The 27,890-nt window shown below is 46.8% G+C and overlaps 1 protein-coding gene across 3 annotated transcripts in view; it reads left to right on the top strand.

Moving 5' to 3' along the window:
• Nucleotides 1-933: 933 nt before the first annotated feature.
• msh3 (mutS homolog 3 (E. coli)) overlaps nt 934-27,890 on the top strand; it is a 45,974-nt gene continuing 19,017 nt past the window's right edge. For all 3 annotated transcript variants that reach the window (XM_058070970.2, XM_058070973.2, XM_058070971.2), the window contains exons 1-19: nt 934-1,136; nt 1,210-1,324; nt 1,579-1,790; nt 5,897-6,115; nt 6,176-6,292; nt 6,712-6,829; nt 6,936-7,075; nt 8,213-8,379; nt 11,099-11,208; nt 12,073-12,187; nt 12,534-12,618; nt 17,458-17,567; nt 18,873-19,005; nt 20,480-20,667; nt 21,463-21,631; nt 21,734-21,798; nt 25,682-25,798; nt 25,983-26,090; nt 27,605-27,719. In XM_058070970.2, the coding sequence (XP_057926953.2) occupies nt 1,017-1,136; nt 1,210-1,324; nt 1,579-1,790; nt 5,897-6,115; nt 6,176-6,292; nt 6,712-6,829; nt 6,936-7,075; nt 8,213-8,379; nt 11,099-11,208; nt 12,073-12,187; nt 12,534-12,618; nt 17,458-17,567; nt 18,873-19,005; nt 20,480-20,667; nt 21,463-21,631; nt 21,734-21,798; nt 25,682-25,798; nt 25,983-26,090; nt 27,605-27,719 (2,523 nt within the window). In that variant the 5' untranslated portion in view covers nt 934-1,016. The remainder of the gene's footprint in view (nt 1,137-1,209; nt 1,325-1,578; nt 1,791-5,896; nt 6,116-6,175; nt 6,293-6,711; nt 6,830-6,935; nt 7,076-8,212; nt 8,380-11,098; nt 11,209-12,072; nt 12,188-12,533; nt 12,619-17,457; nt 17,568-18,872; nt 19,006-20,479; nt 20,668-21,462; nt 21,632-21,733; nt 21,799-25,681; nt 25,799-25,982; nt 26,091-27,604; nt 27,720-27,890) is intronic.

The following is a 27,890-nucleotide window of genomic DNA, read 5'->3' as shown; positions in this document are numbered from 1 at the left end:
CCATGCTAATGTCCAATCGAACAGATCTTCCAATTGTTGACATGCTGGCTTCCTTTTAGATGGCAAACTAGTTGAAACTGAACACCACATCCGCTGGTTCCAGCGAGTAATGGACTCCATTTTGCCTAAATTGCAAAACTACTGTATTCAAATCTGTTGCAGTACTTGAAATGTCTCTTTGATGAAAGTTGATGTACAGTTTGGAATGCGGCTAGTCTTTGTCTATAAGTGTCTAGCACATTGGTGGAACAAGTTTTTTTTTTGATTACTCAAGCCTTACATGCTGTCTAATACTCCTAGAAATAAAAATATTTTCACTATTGTGACTTTTTTTTTGCAAGGCTCAAACCAAGCACTTAGAATAAAGCTAAGGCCACCATGACAACAAGGACTTTACTAATTTCTTAATTCTGTATATGTGGCCTTTAATATGAAATATTTTCAACATTATTTAAAAAATATATTATCTGTTTATTAAAAACTGGACCAGTCCAGGGTGTACCCCGCCTCTCGCCTGAAGTCAGCTGGGATAGGCTCCAGCATCCTGCCAAGATTGCATTTTGATAATCTACAGGCCCAGTTGGGTCATGATATGACTTGCCAAAAGGCTCCAGGTTTTGTAGTAGTTTTGTGTAATATATGCTGTATTAGTCATACACTCACACCCGTACACACATTTTGGAGCGATTTATTCCGGATTCCAAGATGACATTTCAAAATAAAAGCAGCAATATAAACCAAGAAAAGGGGATCCCCAATTTAAAAGAAGAGAAACTGTTAATTTAAAAGCAAATTACATATTTTAAAATTTATTGATTCCAACATTATGTGGAGACACTGAACAAATCTGTTAGTAAATGTTATACATAGCCTTAATGTTGAAAAGCCCAGCAGGAAATGGGATAACGTCATTAACGCGCGCCGCTGTGTGTTCAGAACGACGGGTCCTTCTGTCAGTACTACTTGACAACATCATGCACATTTATGTAATATGATGCGATAAATAAAAGGAAACTATGCCCAAATCGCTGAAAAAGTCGTTGACCTCTCAGACGTCAATCAGCAGGTACTTCGGGGGACGGAGTGGAAGTAACGCGCCAAAAACACAAGCTACATCTAATTCTTCAAGAGGCAAGGTGAGCTTTAAGTCAAGACTCAAATGAGATTTATTTAGCCTGTCAATCCTTTGTTCACTTTGACCCTCCACAGAAGCGTGTTTCTCACCACCTCTGTCAATCAGACCCCCCTTCCAAAAAAGCCAGACTTTCCCTGCAGGTTCAAGAGGATGGAGGCCTTGGCACAGTTTCCACTCACTGCTCAACAGGTGAGTCCAGGAAATGACCCTCCTCATAATGAGTTTGTGATACACTATTTGCTATGAGGTGAAATTTCAGGGATGCACTATATCCTTTACAGGTTAAATTTAACCTCCAAACTTTGGAATGCACTTGTTCAATGGGTTCAGTACTTTTTGTACAACTTTCTGGTCTTCAACAAAAGCTCACAAAGCTCATTATGAGTAGTCTATAGCCACAGCTCTGGTAACACTCATTCCAACTTTGTGATTATTGTTGTCAGAGTCAAAGAGTCAAGGACTGGGTGTTCTGTGCCCATCCACTTTGGAGAGGCTGAAAGGCTTCACTTGCACGGCTGATCTTGGAGGCAGCTGTGATGTCGAAGTGAAGGAGGCAAGCAGTGAAAGCCATGACGGTCGCCCTACTGATGGCAAAGGTCAATGTGGCGATGAGGGGGAGCTCACAGAGAAGGAGGAAGATGTCAAAGACAAGCAGGTACCCAATTGAGAGGCTGATAGAACCTTTATGCCTGTGGAGTGTTAAAATGCTGGCAGACATGTAAACATGAAGCAGCCTGACCAGGTAGCAGGCATAGTGTACCAAATCGGGTGGTAGATGGTGGCTACATCAGAAGACAGTAGTGGTGGTGGTAGATGTAGCAATCCTGAGAGATAGCAACAACTGGAAAAAGGAACACAAAACACTGGCGTTATACCGATTGCTGAAGGACAAGTTAGATAAAATTGGGGCTTGTAGTGATTGGGGCACAGGGAACAGCAGCACAGCAGACCAGTTAATTCAGCCATGGCACTCATTATATACTTATAGGTTATCACATGGTTTGTCTGGTATCAGGCCCGGTATCATGCCCCCAAGTGTCAGTATCACGAGACTGGCAATTCTTTGATCTTATTATCACATACTATTTAATCATGAGCTTATTATCACGTACTATTTAATCAAAAGACCATTTTGTTTCCAGAAAATGTTCAGTTTATTACATGTTGTCACGCCCTGTGTGGGTTCGTGCTTGACAGTTTGTTTATGTTCCCGTTCTGGGCTTTGATTTCCCTTTTGGACACTCTGGTTTTGTGTTGGACTTCCTCTTTTGCCCCGTCTGCCTTAGTTACCACGGTTACCCACACCTGTCTCTAATTTGTGATTCTCTATTTAGTTCAGGTGTGTGCTTCTCCTTTTGTTGGATCATTGTTTGTTTGTCGTGTGTCCTCGCTGATGCTGAGTTGCCTTTTCTCCCGCTGCTACAATTCAGGCAAAAAATAAATATTATTTACCTGCCATTGGTCCTGCTCTCTGCATCCTGGGGTCGTACCGCAACACAGAGAAGCCGATACGTGACAGAATGATCCAACCAAGTGACGACGACCTCGCTGAGAGCGATTACTGGACCTGGCAGCTCCTCAAGGCCATGGAGGACAAGGAGATGGCGAAACCGCCATGGGAAATGGAGGACTTGGTGCGCGGTCCGGACGACACGTATGTCTCTACGGCGTGGCTGTATCCCGGACCCACCGAGGAAACTCCAAACCCTCTGCGACGCCGACGCAAGCCGCGGCGCCAAAGTGCGACGCCACGCTCGTTCTCCGCTCCACGCCGAACTAAGGTGGACCAGCCCTCACGCCCTGCCGGCTTCGACGAACCCGTTGACGATCTCGCGGAGTTCGACGAATGGACCCGGCAGTTCTTCGAGGCGATGGAGCAGGAATGTGCCAGGTACACGCCGGAGGAACTGGATACCATGGTGTGGGGGCCGGACGGCACCCTAGTGCCCATGGCGTCGGTGTTCCCGGTACCCGCTGCACACCCTCCGACGCGGCGGCGGCGACGCCGACGCACGGCACGTCGCCAAGAGGTGTGGCCGCCCTCTTCCGCCTCGCCATGTCACGCCACTGCACAGCACTACCCTCTCGCTGTGGCCGAGTCACAGCCCGTCGTGCGTTCCCCGACGGCTCCCGTGGCAAGTGGCGAGGCTCCCCGGATTCCTCCAGTTCCCAAGCCACGCAGCCCCAGGTGTCCCCAAGACCTGGCTCCCGTGCCCAAGCCGCGCAGCCACTGGGGTTCCCAAGACCCGGCTCCCGTGCCAAGCTGCGTGGCATCCCGGACTCCGCCCGTGCCCAAGCCGCGCAGCCCGAGGGATTATCAAGACCCGGCTCCCATGCCAAGCTGCGTGGCATCCCGGACTCCGCCCGTGCCCAAGCCGCGCAGCCCGAGGGATTCTCTAGACCCGGCTCCCATGCCAAGCTGCGTGGCATCCCGGATTCCGCCTGTGCCCAAGCCACGCAGCCACTGGGGTTCCCAAGACCCGGCTCTCGTGCCAAGCTGCGTGGCATCCCAGATTCCGCCTGTGCCCAAGCCGCGCAGCCCGAGGGGTTCTCAAGACCCTGCTCTCATGCCAAGCTGCGCGGCGTCCCTGATCCTGCCCGTGCCCAAGCCGCGCAGCTTCAGGCCCAAACAAGTGGCTGTGGCCGGGACTGCTGACCTGGAGGAGCCAGTGACCCTCCTCCAAGCCTCCCTCCTCCCTGCCCTGGTTTCAGCTCCCTCGGATTACGGCGTCTGGGATCCGCCTTCGAGAGGGGGGGCTAGTACCACCTGCTGGGCTATGGTTATGGCTATGGCTATACGCCTGCTTCTTCGCCGTCTCCGCGTCAGGGCCGGACGCCTGCTTCTTCGCCGTCTCCGCGTCAGGGCCGGACGCCTGCTTCTTCGCCGTCTCCGCGTCAGGACCGGACTCCTGCTTCTTCGCCGTCTCCGCGTCAGCACCGGATGCCTGCATCTTCGCCGTTTCCGCGTCGGGGCCGGACGCCTGCATCTTCGCCGTTTCCGCGTCGGGGCCGGACGCCTGCATCTTCGCCGTTTCCGCGTCGGGGCCGGACGCCTGCATCTTCGCCGTTTCCGCGTCGGGGCCGGACGCCTGCATCTTCGCCGTCTCCGCGTCAGGGCCGGACGCCTGCATCTTCGCCGTCTCCGCGTCAGGACCGGACTCCTGCTTCTTCGCCGTTTCCGCGTCGGGGCCGGACGCCTGCATCTTCGCCGTTTCCGCGTCGGGGCCGGACGCCTGCATCTTCGCCGTTTCCGCGTCGGGGCCGGACGCCTGCATCTTCGCCGTTTCCGCGTCGGGGCCGGACGCCTGCATCCTTGCCGTCTCCGCGTCGGGGCCGGACGGCCTCTAGACTTTCGGCCGGAGACCTGGTTCTACACCCAGGGCGCCCGCCTGAGGATGCCTACCTCACGCTTGGTCGAGGGCGCCCCCCGGAGGGTGTATACCGTCCCAACCATTCCCTCCATCACGTGGAGGGGTCTTGCTGGCTCCGCCGGGCCTGCCGCCCCGGCCGACCCCCACCACCCATCCCTCTTTGACTGCTATCTATTTGGACGTCTAGGATCCGTCCTTGAGGGGGGGGGTACTGTCACGCCCTGTGTGGGTTCGTGCTTGACAGTTTGTTTATGTTCCCGTTCTGGGCTTTGATTTCCCTTTTGGACACTCTGGTTTTGTGTTGGACTTCCTCTTTTGCCCCGTCTGCCTTAGTTACCATGGTTACCCACACCTGTCTCTAATTTGTGATTCTCTATTTAGTTCAGGTGTGTGCTTCTCCTTTTGTTGGATCATTGTTTGTTTGTCATGTGTCCTCGCTGATGCTGAGTTGCCTTTTCTCCCGCTGCTACAATTCAAGCAAAAAATAAATATTATTTACCTGCCATTGGTCCTGCTCTCTGCATCCTGGGGTCGTACCGCAACACAGAGAAGCCGATACGTGACACATGTATTATATCTAAACAGTGTAAACACAATAATTGCAGAAATGTTTCAACAATAATATTTTATCAACAGTCTTATCTTATCAATGTCTGACAATTAAAGTTCTATTAATCAACTTTGGGTTTTTTGGTGACTGGAGAAGCACTAGGAATATTTATAGTTACAGTGACATTTCCTGTCACATGCGCGGAGTTTAGAAAGTTAAGCCCAGGAGCCCACTTCATGTTGACAGAGCACAGACGGCTGCAAAATAAACGCTGTGTGTTCACGCTCGTGCGCTGTTCTCTGATTGGTTGTTTCACGGGCACGATACCAGAGCACCGCGCTCTGAGTGGACAGCTACGGGGGCTGATACTGGACATGGTTAAACTCTATATTTTATCAGTATCACTGCCCTGGGCTTTGACACAGTATCATTTCGGCCTTTTCCCGTATCATTCATGGGCGGTTTCTAGGGTACAGGGCCAATTAATACTGTAGTATGTGATAAAATACTGTATAATGCATGGAGTGATGCATGATGGGAAGAAGTGAAAATACTGTGCTATAATGCTTGTACCGGTAGTTGTATATTTCTTTGCTACCTTTTCTGTTAATTTGCTGTGTGATGATTTTAGTGTGAGTCAGACTGTTATACTGAGTAATGACCTCCTCTGATTTTTATGGGTTTGTTATATTTGGTATAGATTTTTATATATTTGTATATGTACAAATAATTTTTTCTTTGTAAATTTTGTGAGTGTGGCTGAGACACCGGTGCATCATATACACTGTACATTTTTTAATGCAGAAAATCCAGTCTTTTAGACTATCCTTTTGTTTGCAGACCTTCTCCATGTTTGCCAGCCGATATGCCAACAGAGGGGCTGCTGGACGAAGGGCTACAAAGCTCAGTCTATCAGACTGTAGCGCCGCCTCCAGATGCACAAAGAGCGTGTACACACCTCTGGAGCAGCAGGTGATCCAGCTGAAACGGAAGCACAAGGACGTCTTGTTGGCTGTGGAGTGTGGATACAAGTACAGGTTTTTTGGAGACGATGCTGAGGTGAGGAGTCACTTAGTAGTCCTACATGCACTGCAATTGTAACAAAAAAAATATTGTTAGATTGCAGCAAAGGAGTTGAACATCAGCTGTCATCTGGACCGGAACTTCATGACATGTAGCATCCCTACGCATCGTTTGTTTGTTCATCTCAGACGACTGGTGTCCCATGGCCACAAGGTACTATATGAATTTAATCCACACGCACCACAAAAACCTTTAAATCAATAATTAGCCACAAATTCAATATATACACAAACATTCTACAATACATTCTACAATATTTTGCCCCCTGGAAACTTTATACAGATGGATATAGACTAATGCAAACCCACAAATGGTGGCAAATGACTTCTCCCAAGCGAGTAAGAGCTTTTCTTCTTGTCACTCACGCATGCACCAGTTACCTGGAGAGATGCAGTGGCGACAAGAGTGGATAACTGGAAAGAAAGGTTTTATATGATTTGTTTTTATTGAAATTGTTTATTTTGTCTTATCCCCTTGAAAACAGGGGATGTCACATATTTGGGTAAATACAGTAAATTAATTGTATTATTTAAATACAATTACTACTGTAGATTGTTTTTTTTTATGTGTAGGTGGGTGTTGTCAAGCAGACTGAGACGTCCGCCATCAAAGCGTCAGGGGCCAATAAGAACACGCTGTTCGCTCGACAGCTTAGTGCTCTATACACCAAATCCACACTGGTGGGAGAGGGTATCCTTTAAAACGCTTTTCCTCAAATGACCAGTATTTGTGTGTGTGTGTGTGTGTGTGTTTGTAGCATTGCATTTCTCCAGCATTGTCCTCAACAGTTTTCAAGACGTAAACCCAGTCAGCAGACTGGATGATCAGGAGGAGGGTGGCTGTCATGATGCGGTGTCGGAAAATCCTGACAGCTTCCTGTTGTGTGTCAGTGAGAACTGGGACAAATTGAAGAAGCAGCTCACTGTGGGAGTGGTGGTGAGTTTCATGTGCCAGGTTTTCACCGTGCGGGCATTAATTGATAATTAATAATTAATGCCAATAGAAATGAAATCTTGAAGATGAAACACTCTGCACAAAGTAATCATTCAAATCTACATATGTGTTGATATGATGCAAACAGAGCAAGGAACAACGATCTCCTTCCTGCTGCGCACTGTGAGGCGTTCAGGTGCACTCGTATTTTGAATGTCAGGTGGTAATTGTTTTTCATTTTTATTCACGTAAATGACGTACCCCTGGAGGTACGCGTACCCCACTACCCCAATGATTGTTTTTTTTTTGAAAAAATGTACTTAATTTTTTCAAGAAAAATAATACTTTTTTTCTTGAAAATATAGGAATTTATCTTCTGAACTTAAAAAAACTGGAAGCTTAGATTTTTATTCTTGCTTTTCTTTTGTGAAAAATATTGACTCCAAAAATGACAGTTTCCCCTTGCAAAAAAGTTCATTGTCATAATATTCCGAAATGTTTTTTCATAAAACAATATGACTAATATAACAACTTTTCTTGAACACAATGCATCTTTATTCTTGTACACGTGTAATGTTTGTCTAATTTTTTTAATTCTAGCTTTAGAAAAAAAATAGGACTCTTCATTAAATGTACTATTCCCTCCCAAAAATACTTTTTTATTGAAAAAACTTGAAAGACAAAAAAGAAAAACATATTCCTTATGATTAAACAAAACTAAAAGTTCCCTGGCCTGGTGTAGAATGACATGTAAGTGTTCCAATTTATATTTTATTTGTACACATGTAATGTTTGTCAGATTGTTTTTATTCTAGCTTAAAAAAATAGGACTTTTCATTAAATGTACTATTCTCTTCCAAAAATACTTTATTTTTCTTGAAAAAAATTGAAAGACAAAAAAGAAAAACATATTCCCCATGATTAAACAAAACTAAAAGTTCCCTGGTGTAGAATGACATGCAAGTTTTCCAATTTACATATTCTTAATTCCCTTAAATGTCTCTGCAAATTCCCACAAAGTTTCCAACTTCCCACTCCTGAGTTTCTTTTTAATACAACTATTAAATTAGCCTCCATTAGGATGTGTCGAACCACCTTTCTTATACGTGCAATAATGTATTCAACATGTTATGACTGCAGGCAGTTCAGCCCAGCACGGGAGATGTCCTGCTGGACTCGTTCACTGATGGTCAGTCTCGCTCAGAACTGGAAAGTCGTGTCTTGAAGATCAACCCCGTGGAGATCCTGGTGCCCTCTGATCTCTCAGAGCCGACCCACAGACTCTTACAGAGCATCAATAATGCCAGGTAGTCACTAGGAGGCGGTGTGGATCTATTTACCGCTCCACACAGCTTGTTCTTACTGATGTGTTTTTACCTGTTTTATGAAGCAGTTATGCATGTTGTAGTATAGAAAATGATAAACGTTGCAATATTGGTGAAAAAGTCAGTCATAGAATATTAATAGTTATGTTTTTACAGATTTAGAAGCTAATCAAAAGGTGAATTAAAAAGCCTTAATGTTTATTTCAACATACACATGCACACAGATACACACACATGTCTCTACGAATGTCACCATAATAAACACCATATTAAAAACAAACTTGTTGCGCTGACAGTCTGCAGAGAGCAGCTTCCCACCAGTTGAGCTGACCAACTCCCTCTGGGGGTTTGCCTCTCACTGCATTATGTAGAAATGAAAATCAAAACGACCGAGTGGGAGGGAGTGAAGTGGAATAGATTAGATAAGGTTGATCGGATAATTGGAAGGATGCCTGTGGCTTTCTGTCGCCTCTGCTGTCTCCTTTATGCTGCACAGGTGTCATTCTTCACCCTCATTTGTCTTTTCTTCATGTCTTATTGGTTAGGGTGGTACATTGGAGTGCACTTTTAGTCTCAACTGGTTTGCTGTCTAAAGAATGACATCATGATGGGAACTATGGCAAGTTGAGTTACATGCAGGATGTAGTACTGTGCTCCATACAACCCCGTAGGTCACAACAGTCAGAAGCATTAAACATATAATTTTTTTGATTATGTCTAAAATTAAAGATGTTTAAAAATTTTTTTTAACAATATTATTTAGAATTTTGAAATTGTATTTTTAATGTATTTAATTAATTTAGCCATGCCTGCCTCAGAGTGAAGTCACTCTTTGCTGGTGTAATTAGCAGCCCTGTATTTAAATAAATAAATAAAATAAATCAACGTTTGTTCATGGCTTAAATGCTGGTTCATCAACCTCGGGCTTTCCAGGGCCGATTGGTGACAGCGAGCCCTGGCAACGGGCTTGTGTGTCCACAGAGAGACATGTAATGAGTCCCTTTGGGTTGGTTGGTAGCACGGTGCAATATTAGTAGCTTCAGCCTGCAGTCACAAGTTGTGAGGACAATTTGAGCGAGTTAAAAAGCTTACTGGATGAGGCTGTCAACACAGACACCCTTTGCTGTTTCAAAGGTTTATTTGTTTAAGTTGATAAGTAACTTCTGTGAGGATGAGGTGGTTGTGATGGTCTCCAGCAGGCGATAGCAGCAAACTAAACGAATTTAACTTTCATTAAATGGCCTAATCCGGTAAACACTTTAATATCCTAGCTCACTTTTGATAGATCAATAAAATCATACCTACATGTCTTTTTGCGGCATATCTCAACTTCTCCTTCCTGATGCAGTCTATAGTGCTGGATTGGGCACACAATTTTATGTAACCACCATTTGCCTCAATTTCTGTTTACACCAAGCCAGAGCGTCCCAATCATGCTCTATGTATGCTACTATGTATCTCTGTTCATTGAAAATATGTGATATAAGATATGTGTCTCTCCAAGTCAATGCTGTGTGCGTGAGTGACAGGAAGAAAAGCTCTGACTTGCTGGAGTCTTTTCTTTCTTTTTTCTTTTTTTTTATTTTTACATGTTTAGTAGTCAAACCTGATGGTTTACTTCACTCACCATATTTAGCTGTAGTGTTTTTATATCCTTGTTAAAATATCTGGCTCCTGTTGTAGTGTTTTTCTCCTCCTATTACCTCCATGAATCGGAAGTTTGTTTACAGTATTCCTTAATGACGCCCTAGTGATCATACATCTATGATTGCTAGCAAACCGGAAACACGATTGACAATGGTCTTCAGCCAATCAGAATGCAGAACACAATGGGGGGTGGGGGTTCTTTCTTAGCCAATGCGGAATCTTGTCTCTCTACATTTAGCCGACTGATGTGGGTGGGGGACAGCATATTTACCCGAGCAGCAAGGGTTCACGTGTTCAACTCTCACATAAAAAAATAAGGAAAAATTGTACTTTAAAAAGGAAGCAGTAAATCTATGAAAGGTGAACCGCGATTTAGCAAAGGGAACACTGTATACTGTTTGTTAGAATATGGTGTTTGAAAGGTGGGTAGATTGACAGGACATTCACCATCCGTATTCACATCAGGGATTTAGCGTAATCACGTCGGTAATCCTTTTGACATTATCAGTTTTCATCCAAGGCTTAAAACCTGCATGAATTCTTGTAATCCATCAGGTGAAATACTGATAGGAAATATCTGCTCAGGCTTAAAGTTTATTTGGTAAGCATATCAAAAGATGTAAAGTATTTCCAACTAGTTTTATGTTTGTTAGAAGTGCTTCACGGAGCACCACTGCCTCCGGATCAATGCAAAGTCATTATTGGCTCAAAGTGACTGGTTAAATGATTTATGGATGATACTGGAACAGTAACATTGTTGCTCCCAGTCTGACCAGCGGCAGACATGATGAACCACAGTTGGCTCCTGTGTGTGTATTAGAAAATGGTTGAAAGAAAATGACAGACACGTGTTTGCCTCGGTTGCCCTGGCAACAACAGATTGGACAAAGCTAGGGAGTCCTTGAAAGCAGCATTGCTGCACAGGTGAATGGAGCAAGGGGGAGATGGGATGCAGTGTGTGTATGTGTGTGCAGAAAGAAAAGATGGATAGATAGTTGTGTTTTTTCCATGTCTTCTGGTTGAAAACTGTTATTTTTCTGCCATTTCCCTCCAGTGCTCAGGCTGACGACAAAGTGCGAATTGAGAAGAGGGACAGCGCCTGCTTTGAGTTTGCCTCTGCAATGAACACAGTCACTGAGTTCTATTGCCACAGCAAGGTTGAAGGTGTGTGTGGTTGTGTATTACACTTTGGCATCAATAAAAAAAACATTTCTACAGTGGAATGGTACAGTTGACCACAAAAGCTGTTTGACCTTCATTTGGACAAAAATGCTCTGTTCAGGGGTCAAACTCATTCATTCATTCATTTTCTACCGCTTATCCTCACAAGTGTCGCGGGGATGCTGGAGCCTATACCAACCGGAGTACCCGGAGAAAACCCATGCATGCACTGGGAGAACATGCAAACTCCACACAGAGATGGCTGAGGGTGGAATCGAACCCGGGTCTCCTAGTTGTGTGCCCTGCGTGCTAACCACTTGGTTAACCGCAGGTTTTATGATGGCAACGGTCCAAATGGCCCAACTGTTGCCATCATAAAACCTGTACAAGCGATGTTTTAGGTAACATTCATGCAAGTGTAAAAATAAGTTAACCACTGGTCAATTATTTTTAAGTAAAATAATGGCCAGTCCAGGGTGTAGCTCCCCTCTCGCCCAAAATCAGCTGGGATAGGCCCCAGCATACCTGCGACCCCAGTGTGGACACGTGGTGAAATTTGAAGCCACCATTGAGTAGCCTGGGAAGTGAGCCTCTTCACATTAAAACCAGACCCATAACTGACTTTGTCGTGTTCTTTATGTTTTTCTTTTGTTTTTAATTTCAACTTCCTGTCACCTTGGGCATGTTGTACTGAGGAGCCAGGACAAAGCCACATTTACTGCTTTTTGTTTCATTTCATGTTCTGTGGTCTGTATCACACTTCTCATGTTTATCATCACAAAAAACTCTTCTTTTTTTATCTTGTTTATTGTAACCGAAATCCTGCATCATGTAATGAAGTTTCACACGCTAATTTGTGTCTTCCAGACTGTCACTCTTTATCCAGTGTGGCATCTTTGGAGAGCCCAGTTATATGCTGTTTGGGACCGCTCATCCAGTACCTCCAGGAGTTCAATTTGGAAAGAGTGCTTAGGTGTGAAAGGTACAGTTCAAACCATCTCAAGTCCTTCTGAAATTTCCAAATTAAACACACATACTGTATAACGGCACCACACTGTGGACAAGTGGTTAGTTTGTTGGTTGCACAGTGAGGAGATTGGGAGTTTGCATGTTCTCCCCATGCGGGCAAGGGTTTTCTCTGTGTACTCCGGTTTCCTCCGGCATTCCAAAAACATGCATGTTAGGTTAACTGGTGAGTGTGAATGGTTGTTTATCTATATGTGCAAATATGTGCAAACCAAACTGAGGATCCAGCACACCGTTGGCGACTAGGCAGCGATGTTGTGTTGGTGTTGCTGTATTATACAATGACTTTGTGCTCCATGCAGCTCCTTCCAGCGTTTGACTTGTGAGTCGGAGGGCATGATCCTCAGCGCAGCCACACTCAAGAACTTGGAAATTCTCAACAATCAGGTATTTATTTTAACTTTGGCCATGTTGTCACTTAATGTTTGGTAATGGTGTGTATGTGTCGTAAAATTGTATTCTCAAATACCTTCAAGTATACAGTATATGTAGTACAAATGCGGTCGAAATTGTTGGTACCCTTCCTCCATAGAATCACTGAAATGACTGGAAACTGTAAAAAGTGATAATACTGAGAAATATTTGCAAAATCTCAGACGATGCTTTTGAATTGTCTTTTAAAAGCACTTGGAAGAAAAATGAATTACCAGCATCAAGCACTTCCTCTAACTCCCAACGAGGTTCCTGTGCTTGTCGACAGGTATTTTGGCCCACTCTTCATGAGCAAAATGCTCCAGCTCTCTGCAATTTGATTGGTACCTTAGAATCAGAATCAATCAGGCCTCAAAATTTGCATCGATGTGAACGCAAGTTAATATATGATCTTACATTCTTACTGGAATTACAGCAGGCAAGGAATGTGGGTTATGTAGACACAGCTTGGAGAAGCACCTCATCCAACAGCGAGAGGGGGATAGAGGTGGCACCACAACAGATGGAAGCATGGTTGCTGTGCTAGCCTGATACCAGGTTAAAGGCCAGAGAATGACTCTGATTTTATCTGCTCATCTGTGCCCCACACATCTGTTTTCGTGATGAGCGGATGCGGCTCAGGATGTGTGTCGGGTCCTTCTAGGGCAGGGGTCTCAAACTCGCTAGTTTGAGGCCCCCACCTTGATACCAAAGTTTAATGTTGAAATGACAGCTTAAAGCTGTGTGCACACCGGACACAATTAACATGATTTTGCACCGCCCATACTGTTACCCTACCCTGTTACCCCGCCCTGTTTTGCTTTGGAGCTAAAGGCTACAAATAAATAATAAATAAAGGGTACAAATAAATGCAGGAAATGATTTGGAATGAAACGGAAAATACATGTGAATCTCCGTGAATCACCACCTTATCGTGGTGGAGGGGTTTGAGTGCCCGAGTGATCCGAGGAGCTATGTTGTCTGGGGCTATATGCCCCTGGTAGGGTCTCCCAAGGCAAACAGGTCCGAGGTGACGGGACAGACCAAGAGTGATTCAGAAGACCCATATGAGCAAGAACGAGAGGAGACAAAGTACCTCGCCCGGATGTGGGATACCGGGGCCTCACCCTGGAGCCAGGCCCGGGGGAGGGGCTCGCAAGCGAGCGCCTGGTGGTCGGGCCTTCACCCGTGGAGCCCGGCCGGGCCCAGCCCGAAGAAGCCACACGGGATCTCCCCCTCGTAGACCCACCACCTACGGGGGCAAGCATAAGGGTCCGGTGCAATGTGTGTTGGGTGGCGGTCAAGGGCGGGTGCGTAGGCGACCTGGTCTTCGGCGGCCAAATCTGGTTCTTGGGACATGGAATGTCACTTCGCTGGTGGGGAAGGAACCTGAACTTGTGCGAGAGGTTGAGACATTCCGACTAGACATAGTCGGACTCACCTCGACCCACAGTTTGGGTTCCGGAACCAAACTCCTCGAGAGGGGCTGGACCTTGTTCTACTCTGGAGTTGCTGCAGGGGAGAGGCGGCGAGCTGGTGTGGGCTTATTAATAGCCCCCCGGCTTGGTGCCTCTGTGTTGGAGTCAGCCCCGGTGAACGAGAGGGTCATTTCCCTACGCCTTCAGGCTGGGGAAAGGGTCCTGACTGTCATTTGTGCGTACGCACCGGATGGCAGTTCGGAGTACCCGGCCTTCTTGGAGTCCATCAGAGGGGTGCTGGAGAGCACCCCAGCTGGTGACTCCATCGTTCTACTGGGAGACTTCAAAGCCCATGTGGGCAATGACAGTGACAACTCTCACCTCCGGCAGAGCTTCACCTGCATCCCGGGGGAAGACCGGGATATTGAGTCCGAATGGGCCATATTCCGTGCCTCCATTGCTGAGGCAGCTAACCGGAGCTGCGGCCGCAAGGCGGTCGGTGCCAGTCGCGGCGGCAGGTGCCCGATGGTGGACACCAGAGGTCAGGGCTGCCGTCAAGCTGAAGAAGGAGTCCTATCGAGCCTTGATGGCTTGTGGGACTCCGGAAGCAGCTGACAGGTACCGTCAGGCCAAACGGTTTGCGGCTTCGGCGGTTGTCGAGGCAAAAACTCGGGTGTGGGAGGAATTCGGTGAGGCCATGGAGCACGACTTTCGGTCGACCTCGAAGAGGTTCTGGCAAACCAACCGGCGCCTCAGAAAAGGGAAGCAGTGCCCAGTCCACACTGTTTACAGTGGAGACGGGGGCCTGCTGACCTCGACTGGGGATGTAGTCGGACGGTGGAAGGAATACTTTGAGGCCCTTCTCAATCCCACTGACATACCTTCCATAGAGGAAGCAGAGTCCGAGGACACATACGTGGACAGTGTCATCACTATGGCTGAGGTATCTGGGGTCGTTAAGACGCTCCTCAGTGGCAAAGCTCCGGGGGTGGACGAGTTCCGCCCAGAATTCCTCAAGGCTCTGGATGTTGAGGGACTGTCTTGGCAGACACGTCTCTTCAACATTGCATGGAAGTCGGGAACAGTACCTTTGGATTGGCAGACCGGGGTGGTGGTCCCCCTTTTCAAGAAGGGTGACCGGAGGGTGTGTTCCAACTACAGGGGGATCACACTCCTCAGCCTCCCTGGGAAAGTCTATTCCAGGGTGCTGGAGAGAAGGGTACGACTGTTGGCCGAACCTCCGATACAGGAGGTCCAATGCGATTTTCGTCCTGGTCGTGGAACACTGGACCAGCTCTACACCCTCACGAGGGTGCTTGAGGGTGCATGGTGAGGGTGCATGGGAGTTTGCCCAACCAGTCTACATGTGCTTTGTGGACCTGGAAAAGGCATTTGACCGTGTCCCTCGTGGTGTCCTTTGGGGGGTGCTCCGGGAGTACGGGATTGGTGGCGCGTTACTACGTGCTATCCGGTCCTTGTACAAACGGGGCAGGAGTCTGGTTCGCATTGCCAGTAGTAAGTCGAGCCTGTTTCCGGTAAACGTTGGCCTCCGCCAAGGCTGCCCTTTGTCACCGATTCTGTTCACAATTTTCATGGACAGAATTTCTAGGCGCAGCCAAGGTGTTGAGGGAGTCCAGTTCGGGGGCCTTAGAATCTCATCTCTGCTATTTGCAGATGATGTGGTTCTTATGGCTTCTTCAGGCTGTGACCTTCAGCGTTTACTGGGACGGTTTGCATCTGAGTGTGAAGCTTCTGGGATGAGACTCAGTACCTAATACTGTACATTTGAATCTGAAAAAAATAATTTCTCTACCAACTGTATGTGGTTTCTTACGTTTTTCTTATTTGCTGATTTATTATTTTACTTATTTATTACTGATTGATTGAATTATTGTCTTTATTCTTAATTTGTTTATTTATTTATATTTATCTTATTTTGTGTATAGAAAAATAAAAATTAAGATATTTGAGAACCGTGGAATGTTTTATCAGATATTTTGGTGTGGAAAAGCGGAACCAAAGTACTGAAAAAGTGTTGAGTATAGCAGAAGCAAAAGCATTGAAGGTAGTTTTTTTTATTGATTTTTTTTTTCCCAGTTTTTAATAAATGTGTTTTGGGGTTTTTTTTTAACACCTGATGCGGCCCGGCTTCACCCAGAACCTAGCTCTGGTGGCCCCCAGGTAAATTGAGTTTGAGACCCCTGTTCTAGGGACTCTCCAAAGTTGTGCCCGCCGGGTCCCTTGCACTGGGCATGTAGCACATCTGCTTTTGAACACTTTACCCTATCTCTAAGGATGAGTCTGGCCACCTTGTCGAGGAAATTCATTTTCCGTGACCTTGTTCTTTTGGTCACTACCCAGAGATCATGACCATAGGGGGTAGGAACGTAGATTGACCAGTAAAGCAAGAGCTTTTTCTTGCGGCTTATCTCTCTCCTCACCATGATGGTCTGCTGCAGCGATTTCAATACTGCAGATGCTGCGCTGATTTGCCATCCGATCTCATTAGTGAACAAGACTGGGAGATACTTGAGCTCCACCTGGAGTAAGACCTCAGGTCCAACCCGAGGATATAAGCCACCATTTTCCCGCGAACGATTCTCCTGCTCCGGCTCCAGTTGTAGATCGACCAAATGGCACCTTGTAACGCGCTACAAACTCCAGAGTAATTTAATTTTAATTAATGTGAGTCCATGAGTCTTTTGGTTGACCAAATGGACTGTTTGCCAAAACCTTTCAAAAGTGTGCTCCATTGAAATGGCCTCAACAATAACAGATAATATTGTATATAAACATATTAGGAAATGTTAACATCCACTAATGGCAACCCAATTTTACAAATGTAATTAAGACTCCTTTTTCCTTGTATACCACTAAATTGGACAACTGTGACAGTGGGAAAGTGGAATTTATAAATCATAAGCAAATTTGCTGTGTATATGCAGGGTCAGAAGCTGCCAAGTAGAATCCAGATTTTGCTGTCGGCATCCATTTAAATTCAACATGTTCTTGCACTCTAATTGTCATATCTAATCTGATCAGTCTGAATGATATGGTTTTTATATTTCCTTGCATCCAGAGGTAGAGAGTAGGGTTGTGCACATGAACATCAAATACAACTTGTTTGGTAAAGCCGGCATTGCACAGCAGGCCTGTAAAGATTTAACGCTCGACTTAAACCTTTCCCATGAAATTGCTCAGTGACAAGTTGGCTTGCGTGGGCGACGGCTCGAAGGTTCAACACAATTCTTGTGGGGCGCAGGGATGTGAGGCAGGAAGATATCCTGTGCTACACGCACATCATTCATTCCCTCTCTAAAACCTCCACAACAAACCTGAAACTATCCTATTACGCTATTATTTAATGTCTTGCATCATGTTGTGTGTTCAATAACAGACAGATGGAAGTGTGAGGGGCAGTCTACTGTGGGTGTTGGACCATACTCGTTCTCCGTTTGGCAGGAGGCTGATGAGGAAGTGGGTGACTCGACCACTTATGAATGCACAGTGAGTAGAAGAGTTTTCACACCTCTTTTTAAAAAAAAAAAAAAAAATACTGTCATCCGTCACTACATTGTGCTCTCAATTTTGCGGCTTCACAAAAATATATTAACTTATTCAGTACCAAAGATGTATTTCTATGTTTTTATAAACCTGAATGCCTCATCCCAAAGACAAATTTAAACGTCTTTTTTACATTTTTTTTCGTAAGAGGCAAAAAAAAGGTGATGATGCAACTGCACTCTAATAGTTGTAAACGTTTCGGCTGTTTAAGTCCTAAAAATGGCCACAAGGTCTCTATTTCAAATCGGGGTGGGCGGGGTGTGTGCAAAAAAATTTCTGTCCCTTAGACAGAAATTAATCGAGAAGCACTGAACAATATGTAATTTTAGGATTTCATTTTGTTGACAAATTTCACATTATCAGTTATGCTGTTTTCTACCTGACTTTGTGATAGAGGGGCGGGGCCCAATGACATCATGGTCTATGATGACAATGATGTCCATAAAACATGTGCAAAAAATGAGTACTCCCAACACAATAGCAATTCATTAACATCTTTTTATCAATCTTATGCACAGTTAATGGCTGTATGACGGGTGAGTGGTTAGCGCGCAGGCCTCACAGCTAGGAGACCCGAGTTCAATTCCACCCTCGACCATGTCTGTGTGGAGTTTGCATGTTCTCCCCGTGCATGCGTGGGTTTTCTCCAGGTACTCCCGGTTTCCTCCCACATTCCAAAAACATGCTAGGTTAATTGGTGACTCCAAATTGTCCATAGGTATGAATGTGAGTGTGAATGGTTGTTTGTCTATATGTGCCCTGTGATTGGCTGGCGACCAGTCCAGGGTGTATCCAGCACCCCCGCAACTCTTGTGAGGATAAGCGGTAGTAAATGAATGAATGAATGAATGTATAGTTGTATAACATTTGCTGTGACACGTTACTGCCAACAACCTCTTGGTTTAATGCGGCAAGGCCATTCCATTTTATTCTCTTATTATTATTATTATTATTATTATTGATCCGTCCTTTTCTATGTGCATGTCATGCTCACTGTGGAGGGATTAAAGATGTGATTGTGCACTGCTCTCAGATTATCCTGACAACTCCTGGACATAATTTCAATGTCAATAAATCCCAGATTACCCCCTTTAATTCCATGACAATTCATGAAACAAATATTCTTAGGATTCTTTCACATTTTTCATTTAGAAAGCTTTTCTTTGCCAGATTTTGCCCTCTATTCTTATGACATGGCACAAACATGATTTTGCTCCTTTATTCTATTTCCCAATTGTGGACACTCAGGTCAATCTTGGAGAGGCAGGATGCAGTGCAGGAGATCCTCGAATCTGATTCTGTAACCTTAAATTCTATGAAATCCCTGTTGGCGCATTTGCCCGATCTGGAGAGAGGACTTTGCAGCATATACAACAAAAAGGTAACAAAAAATAGAGTAGAATTCAATTTGAAAACACATTAGGAAAATTCATTTAGTATAAACATGCAACAGTATAAACATTGTAGCCATCCATCCATCCATCCAAGACAATTTTGTCCCACTTGGTTGTTGTTAATTAAGAAGTGAGTCATAAAAAGATTGATTTCGCCCAGTGGCATATACCTGAACGTCTGACACAATCTAATTTCCCATCTGACTCATCTTTAAAATATCACAGGGTGTCATGCCACCTGTGTGTGTGTTGTGTGTGTGTGTGTGTGTGTGTGTGATTCATGTTCAACATTTGAAATCCCTCGTAGACTACCAATAATAAAATGTCATAGAATACACACACACTTCCAGTCTACCCAGATAGAGGCCTTAATTGTCATGTTGGCCATGTGTACATAAATGGATCTGTGTGCAATGGTCTGTATCTGTCTGGCTCCACTCCAGGGGCCGCTTACTTGAGGGAACCTTTAAAGCAGCATACCTGAAACCATTATCAGCTTGACTCTAATTAACCCTCCATGACTCTCAACTCCACTGCAATGTTGCTAATGGGAATCATAAAATGCAGTAGCCTTTCTTCCCAAGAGGCATTTCCATTTCCATGCTTTCCATTTGGTATATCAATACTTTTGATCTGAACTGAACACAGGTGGTGTTGAGTGCTGCTGGACCTGTCATGGTTTAAACATTACATATGTTGTTGTTGCATTAAAATTGCATTCGCTCAATAGAAGCAGTCTAAGTAGGGAAGTCCAGACTTCTCGGCCCGCGGCCAGCTCTTGCAATTCCACCAGGTCAGCTGTGAGACATGATCCCTCAGCGTGTCTTAGGTCTGCCCCAGGGCCTCAAACTGAAGGGTGCAATCCACCCTTTTCCGATTGAGAATCATGCACCCTCCAGTACCCTTGCAAGGTTATAGAGCTGGGCCAGCGTTTCATAACCAGGACGAACATTCCCAGGGAGGGTGAAAATGAGCCCCTGCAGTTTGAACACACCCTCCGGTCACCCTTCTTGAAAAGGGGGACCACCACCATGGTCTGCCAAACCAGAGATACTGTTCCTGACTTCCACTCAATGTTGAAGAGACATGTCAATCAAGGCAGTCCCTCAACATCCAGAACCGTGAGGAATTCAGGGCCAAACTCATCCACCCCCAGAGCTTTGCAACTAAGGTAACTCAGATACTCAGCCACAGTGATGGACATGTCCTTCACTGTTCCCTTTAGGTAATGCTGCTGGGTTTAAAGTGCAGCACATACTTTGGCTATAACAAGTGTAGATTGGATTTGGCTTGCAAAATGCTGACAATATCAAGAGGAGACCAGATTTAGTGTGCTAATCTTCTTGAATTACAGCATAACATCCATGCAAAGAAAAGGCGATGGATTAAAAATGTGTAAGGGAAGATGGAATCATTTTATTTTGCCTCTCTATGCTTTAAATCGTTGTTTATGTGCTCTAGTCCTCCACGCAGGAGTTTTACCTCATCATTAGCAGCCTTTGTCGCCTGGCTCTGGAGCTGCAGGCCCTGCTGCCAGCTATCAGAGGGCAAATCTTCTCTGGGCTGATTCAAGGACTCCTGCTGGATGTCCCGGACCTGCTGGAGCCAGCACATGGCTTTTTGAAAGTGCTTAATGAAAAAGCAGCCAAGTATGTTTCATTTTATGCCTGTGATATTGTCATTGATCCAGATTAGGGGCAGGCAAATATTTGTATATTTTTATGTAATATTTTTATTATAACAAAATTGTCCGGGGAGCCAGAACACACACACTATTTTATGCTTATAATTTCCCTTGAATTATTTGTCTAATTTTATCTGTAAAAGTGTTATACTATCAGCTGTATGTTCTCATGTCCCTTTTATCAGGAGCACTTGAAACGTCAGACCACATCTAACTATGTCATTTAATTTTACAGTTTTGCGTTGTTTTTTTTTTTGTTTTACTAAATAAGACATCCATCTTGGAAGTCATGTTGCCAGTTTGTATGTTAAAAGTTGAAATACTTAGAAAGCAACTGGCGGGCCAGATTGAGACGCTTGGTGGGCCGCATGTGGTCCCCGGGCTGTAGTTTGCCCACCCCTGATCTAGATCATTGTATTCTCAGGAAAAACAAAGACAACTTATTGTCTTTGACAAAGAAATATGTTAGAAATTTGACAGTCACTAGTATATATATGTCAGAAAGAAGTGCAAGCCTTCACCAGGCCTGTTAATTCAGTGGTCTAAAAGTTTATACTTGATGAAGTCACAGACAAAAAGTTGCATTTTCTGAACTGTAATGTCCACATTGGCGACAGGGGGCCTCTATGCTTGGGTGAACTGACTATGACAATGCCTACTTTTTAACTTCTGAAGCCTGCTCAGAAGAGTGGCCAAACATCATCTTAGACAACCTGAACAGTCTACTTGCCCTGAGAGTATGTCCTGTCTCATGCTGCAGGTGTGGGGATAAAACCGAGCTGTTCTCAGATCTGTCTGGCTTCCCAGTGCTGCAGGAGAGAAGAGATCAGATCCAGAGAGTTCTAGAGGAGATTCAGGACCATCGCAAAGACATCAGGCTGATACTGAAGGCTCCCGCCATGGCCTATACCTCAGTGTCGGGACTAGAGGTATCTCTCATGTTGATGCAGCTTGACTGAAGAGAAGATGAATGATGGCTGATGGCTGTGTTGCTTTTTTTGTATTTGTCCCCCCTGTCCTTGTGTTGCCAGTTTCTGATTGAGGTGAAGAACTCTAAGGCTTCCATTGTTCCTCCTGACTGGGTCAAAGTCAGCAGGTGAGATAGAACACACAATGCACTGGGGTGTCACCTCCGATCTGATTCGTCTTTTCCGAAAAATGCAGCATCACTCCTTCTCCTTGCTAAACATGCTAGCACACGCTTTTGTTGTGATCACATGGGTTCTGCTAAGTAGAATAGAAGTGTTGGTGCGGAGTCTGGAACGGACTGCTTGTATCAGAGTGACAACATCTGAGATTTTAGATGAAGGCTGATGAAATCCAATACTATTTTGGCTGATATCGGGACACCCCCGCAATGTACACTGCTACCGACTACTGTATTTTGTTCTGTCCAAATATGCATGATAATTGTTACGGTTGCGCTTGGCGGTGTTGCGATACGACCCCAGGATGCAGAGAGCCGGAACAAAAGTGCAAATAAAAGGTAGTTTAATGCAAAAAATGGCAGCAGCAGGAAAACACAACAACCGCTACAAAGCAAAGACTATTCACAATGAAACCACAACAGAAAGAGCACACACCTGAACTAAATAGGGATAATGAAATTAGGAGCAGCTGTGTGAAAAGAGCAGGGGTAAGGAAAACGGAAGAGAACAACAAAGGAAGTGGATACCAAAATAAGGGCATGGAAACTGGAACAGAAGGAAAGAAGGAAACTAAGAGAGCTGTCACGAGGGGGTGAAGCCCGCTCGTGACAGTACCCCCCCCCCCTCAAGGACGGATCCCAGACGTCCCAAAAGTTCCACAGGCAAAGAGGGATGGGAGGCGGGGGGACTGGAGGTGGGTTGCTGGCCGGACCTCTCCGGAGGTCGGCCAGGGTGGCAGGGCCACGCAGGAGGGCGGCCTGCCGGGTGAGCAGCCCGAAGGGAACCGGGCTCCTCTGGAGGACGGCCATGACGGCAGGCCCAGCAGAAGCCATGGGTGGACCCCTCTGGGGGCCGGCCACGGTGGTGGGCCTGGCAGGGGAGGCCCGCCCGGCGTGGAAGAGGTGGTGCCGGAGGAGGCGGCAGCGGCGTGGAAGAGGTGGCGCCGGAGGAGGCGGCGGGGTGGCGTCCAGCCGTGGAAGAGGTGGCGCCGGAGGAGGCGGCGGCGTGGCGTCCCGCCGTGGAAGAGGTGGCGACGGCGTGGCGTCCCGCCGTGTTAGAGGTGGCGACGGAGGAGGCGGCGGCGTGGCGTCCCGCCGTGGAAGAGGTGGCGACGGAGGAGGCGGCGCCGTGGCGTCCCGCCGTGGAAGAGGTGGCGACGGAGGAGGCGGCGCCGTGGCGTCCCGCCGTGGAAGAGGTGGCGACGGAGGAGGCGGCGCCGTGGCGTCCCGCCGTGGAAGAGGTGGCGACGGAGGAGGCGGCGGCGTGGCGTCCCGCCGTGGAAGAGGTGGCGCCGGAGGAGGTGGCGTGGCGTCCCGCCATGGAATAGCGGGCACCGGAACACGAGGAACGGACCCACGGTCTTGGCTGGACTGTGGAGCAGAGGTACAGCAAAGTGAGTCTTGGACAAGAGAGAACCTACCGGACAGCACATCCTGGTCAGCTGGCAGAACCGGTTGCGCTGGCGGTCCGACGGGCTGTTCCTCCTCAGGCGACCAGCTGAGGGCATCATCCCCACACTCCTCGGACAGGGTGTGTTGTGCGTCCTCCGACGCACTGCTGGTAGTACTAGCCCTCCCTTCCGAAGGCGGATTCCAGACGTCGTATGCCGCTGGACGTGGAACCGAGGAAGGGAGGAGGGGGACCTGGAGGAGGGTCTTTAGTTCCGCCTGCTCAGCTGCCTGGACCAGGTCTACAAGGGACCTCAGGCGGGGTTTGGGCACAGGAGGAATCCGGGCTGTCACGCTGCTTGGCACGGGAGCCGGGGTTTGGGAACCCTTGGGGCTGCGCGGTTTGGGCACAGGAGGAATCTGGGCGGTCACGCAGCTGGGCACGGGAGCCAGGGTTTGGGAACCCTTGAGGCTGCGCGGTTTGGGCACAGGAGGAATCTGGGCCGACACGCAGCTTGGCACGGGAGCCGGGGTTTGGGAACCCTTGAGGCTGCGTGGCTTGGGCACAGGAGGGGAACGTGTGCCGCGGTCCTCTTCGTGTTGCATGGGAGGCAACAGGGATTCCGAAGAGGTGGGCAGCTGGGGCTTGGCGGGCAGTCGTGACGTGGGAGTCATCGGCAGCTGCGAGATGGGCCAGCACTCAGTGTCGGTGTAAGCTGAGGGTTGCGCCCTGGCTTGGCATGGCGAGGAGGAAATGAGCGGCTTCACCTTTCGATGCCGTGGAGCCCTGGCTGGAGGCGGCCGAGACATACGTCGTTGTCGCGGCCAGGCCGGTGTGTCGTCCACGGGGCCCGGATAAACCCACGCCATGGGTACGAGCGTGCCATCCGGCCGCCACACCATGTCCTCCAGTTCCTCCGGAGTGAATCTTGTGCACTCCGCTTCCGTGCACTCGTTTGGTGGTTTCATTCTGTCACGGTTACGCTTGGCGGTGTTGCGATACAACCCAGCAGCAGCAGGAAAACAACAACCGCTACAAAGCAAAGACTATTCACAATGAAACCACAACAGAAAGAGCACACACCTGAACTAAATAGGGATAATGAAATTAGAAGCAGGTGTGTGAAAAGAGCAGGGGTAAGGAAAACGGAAGAGAACAACAAAGGAAGTGGATACCAAAATAAGGGCATGGAAACTGGAACAGAAGGAAAGAAGGAAACTAAGAGAGCTGTCACGAGGGGGTGAAGCCCGCTCGTGACAGTACCCCCCCTCAAGGACGGATCCCAGACGTCCCAAAAGTTCCACAGGCAAAGAGGGATGGGAGGCGGGGGGACCGGAGGTGGGTTGCTGGCCGGACCTCTCCGGAGGTCGGCCGGGGTGGCAGGGCCACGCAGGAGGGCGGCCTGCCGGGTGAGCAGCCCGAAGGGAACCGGGCTCCTCTGGAGGACGGCCATGACGGCAGGCCCAGCAGAAGCCATGGGTGGACCCCTCTGGGGGCCGGCCAGGGTGGTGGGCCTGGCAGGGGAGGCCCGCCCGGCGTGGAAGAGGTGGCGCCAGAGGAGGCGGCGGCGTGGCGTCCAGCCGTGGAAGAGGTGGCGCCGGAGGAGGCGGCGGCGTGGCGTCCAGCCGTGGAAGAGGTGGCGCCAGATGAGGCGGCGGCGGCGGTGGCGGTGGCGTGGCGTCCCGCCGTGAAAGAGGTGGCGCCGTAGGAGGCGGCGGCGGCGTGGCGTCCCCCTGTGGAAGAGGTGGCGCCGGAGGAGGCGGCGGCGTGGCGTCCCGCCGTGGAAGAGGTGGCGCCGGAGGAGGCGGCGGCGTGGCGTCCCACCGTGGAAGAGGTGGCGACGGAGGAGGCGGCGGCGTGGCGTCCCGCCGTGGAAGAGGTGGCGAACAGAAGGAAAGAAGGAAACTAAGAGAGCTGTCACGAGGGGGTGAAGCCCGCTCGTGACAGATAATTAATGCAAATTCCCCTATAGTCAACATGTATGTCATCTAATTAGCGCTGGGTCAAAAAACATGAGCATTAATAACTGTTAATGAATGGCAGTGAGCTGCATTTGAAGTGTGGTGTTCATATCCAGCAGCTTTATCTACCTCTGCATGCATTATGAAATATCGGTTACACCACTCAGTTGTTGGTGTGAAATTCATGCCGTATGGTTTTTTTTACAGTGAACTCATTAGCGATAAATGCTGGCTGAGCAGTTTGCTCTTGAGTTCAGCAATACATGCCTCTCTCCAATCATTGTCTGATTCCTCTTTCTCATGAGGACAAGCAACATAGAAGATGAATGAATGAACAATGTTTTTGACCCAGCTGAGAAGCCTTTGTGCCCCTAAAGTTGCAGTGGAATGGATCAATTTCCATTCGTTCTTATGAGAAAACTAGAGCCAGCAGCCTTTCTATGTAACATCCCTGCCTTATCGCTTCCTCGTTGCTGTGCAGCACCAAAGCGGTCAGCCGGTATCACTCTCCATTTTTGGTGGAGCGCCATAGGAAGATGCTGCAACTACGAGAACAGCTGCTGCTGGACTGCCAGAGGGAGTGGACCACTTTTATGGAGTATGACACATGCACTCACGCACACACACAAAAAACAAACCGCTAGGAGCATTCATTCAGGTTAGAGTGATGGCTGCCATAATCATGTTTTATTCAAGTGCACCAGCAGCGTCATCTACTGAGAATACATTTTACACAATTTTCACTTGTAAATCTCTTCCTCCTTATCCTTGCTCTCTTCCAGTCAGTTTGGGGAGCACTATCACACTATGAAAAGGGCTATTAGTCACCTAGCAACCATGGACTGTCTTTTCTCATTGGCTGAGGTGGCCAGACAGGGGGACTACTGCAGGTGATGCCCTCTCATGATGACTGTAATTGCATGGTATCTACTTGTAGTGTAAATGTGGGGACTGCTTGACTGTGTATTTCTATACAGTGTTTCTATATGTACAGTAAATGTACTGTGTGTGAATGTGTGTGTGTGTGTGTGTATATATATGTATGTGTATATATATATATATGTATGTGTGTGTATATATATGTATGTGTGTGTATATATATGTATGCGTGTATATATATGTGTATGTGTGTATATATATGTGTATGTGTGTATATATGTATGTGTGTATATATATGTATATGTGTATATATATGTATATGTGTATGTATATGTGTATATATATGTATATGTGTATATATATATATGCATAAATGTGTATATGTGTGTATAAATGTGTGTGTATATATATGTATGTATGTATGTATGTATGTGTTCACTGTGTCAAGTCCTATAGTCTCGGGCAGGCTGTGCGTGGGTGTGTACATCGGGCTCAGCGGCGTGCTCAGCCAGAACGCCAACATCTTTCCCACTCACTGAGAGAGAGATACACACATACACACACATTGTGTATACTACACAAAGCTACACAAAGATAGAGTTTTGTCAGGAGCGCTTAAAGGGGACCTATTATGCTTTTTCCACTTTTCTGACCTATAAATGTAGAAGAATGTTGTATCCTCGTGTTAAACAATGCCAAAGTTTCAGATAATGAGGTTTGCACTTTTGGAAGTGAGCTCTGAAAGAAGTTTGGGATGGCTCAAAACGCTCGGTTTGAAAAGGCGTGGTAAAACTGCCTCTTTGTGATGTCACAGAGAGGTGGACTTCCTTATATGGTTCGTAGTTAGGAAGCACTTTGGGTGTGTGACCAATCACAGTGGGGTGGGCATGCCCGGAGGCGGGCTGTGGGTGGGATAAATTAAAACAGACCGTTTTGGCAAGAAGCGCAAATCAAAGGAAATGGGTGCAAATTATGGAATATCTAGAATGTTTTCTGTGTGGGTTATTGTGTGTGGCTGCTCTATAGGACACAACAACTCAATACAAAAGGTCAAAAAATGAGCATAACAGGTCCCCTTTAAGCAAGCAACATCTGCACCATTAACATGTTTTCATGGTGGAAAAAAATCTGAATTCATTATAATAAAGTTGTATTAATAAGTGAAAAGGTTGCAATATGACAGGAAAAGGTCGTTAACTTTATCAAAATAGAAACGTTTAAATATTGTGTGGGAAAATGCCTGAATTTTCTCAGAATAACATTGTAATATTATGAAAGATTATAATAATCATAATATACCTTAATTACACAACAGAATGAAGAACAAATATTAAGGAATAAAATTAACAAACATTGTGAAAATAATTGATAAATACAGAGTACATAGTAGATTTAGATGGCATAAACATTGTGTAACAGCGTAGTAAAAAGGAAGTAATATTATGCGACTGAATCTTTTTGTTAATACATGTGATATTCACTGAACGTTTGTTTGCTGTTGACACATTTTGTTGTGACTCTGCAGGCCAGAGCTGTGCGACAGTGAGCGCCTGATTGTCATCAGGGATGGCAGACACCCTGCTATAGACTTATTAATGGGAGAGCACAGTCAGTTTGTGCCAAACCATACACAACTGCAGGTATGTTCACGCAAAGGCTTTGGCATAAAGTCAATTCAAAACACGCATGTTGACATGCGTAGGACCAAAGCAAGATTCCGGCAGCACATATGCATGCTTTCTCACATACAAATAGATGTGCTCACTGTCTCCATCATCACTACTGGAATGGATTCAGGTTGCAACAAGCCA

Source organism: Doryrhamphus excisus, linkage group LG3, assembly GCF_037039965.1.
Source record: "Doryrhamphus excisus strain RoL-2023G ecotype Guam linkage group LG3, RoL_Dexc_Guam_v1.1, whole genome shotgun sequence".
Lineage (NCBI taxonomy): Eukaryota > Metazoa > Chordata > Actinopteri > Syngnathiformes > Syngnathidae > Doryrhamphus > Doryrhamphus excisus.
The sequence above is the reverse complement of the archived record's forward strand: the minus strand, read 5'-3'. Positions and strand labels throughout refer to the sequence as shown.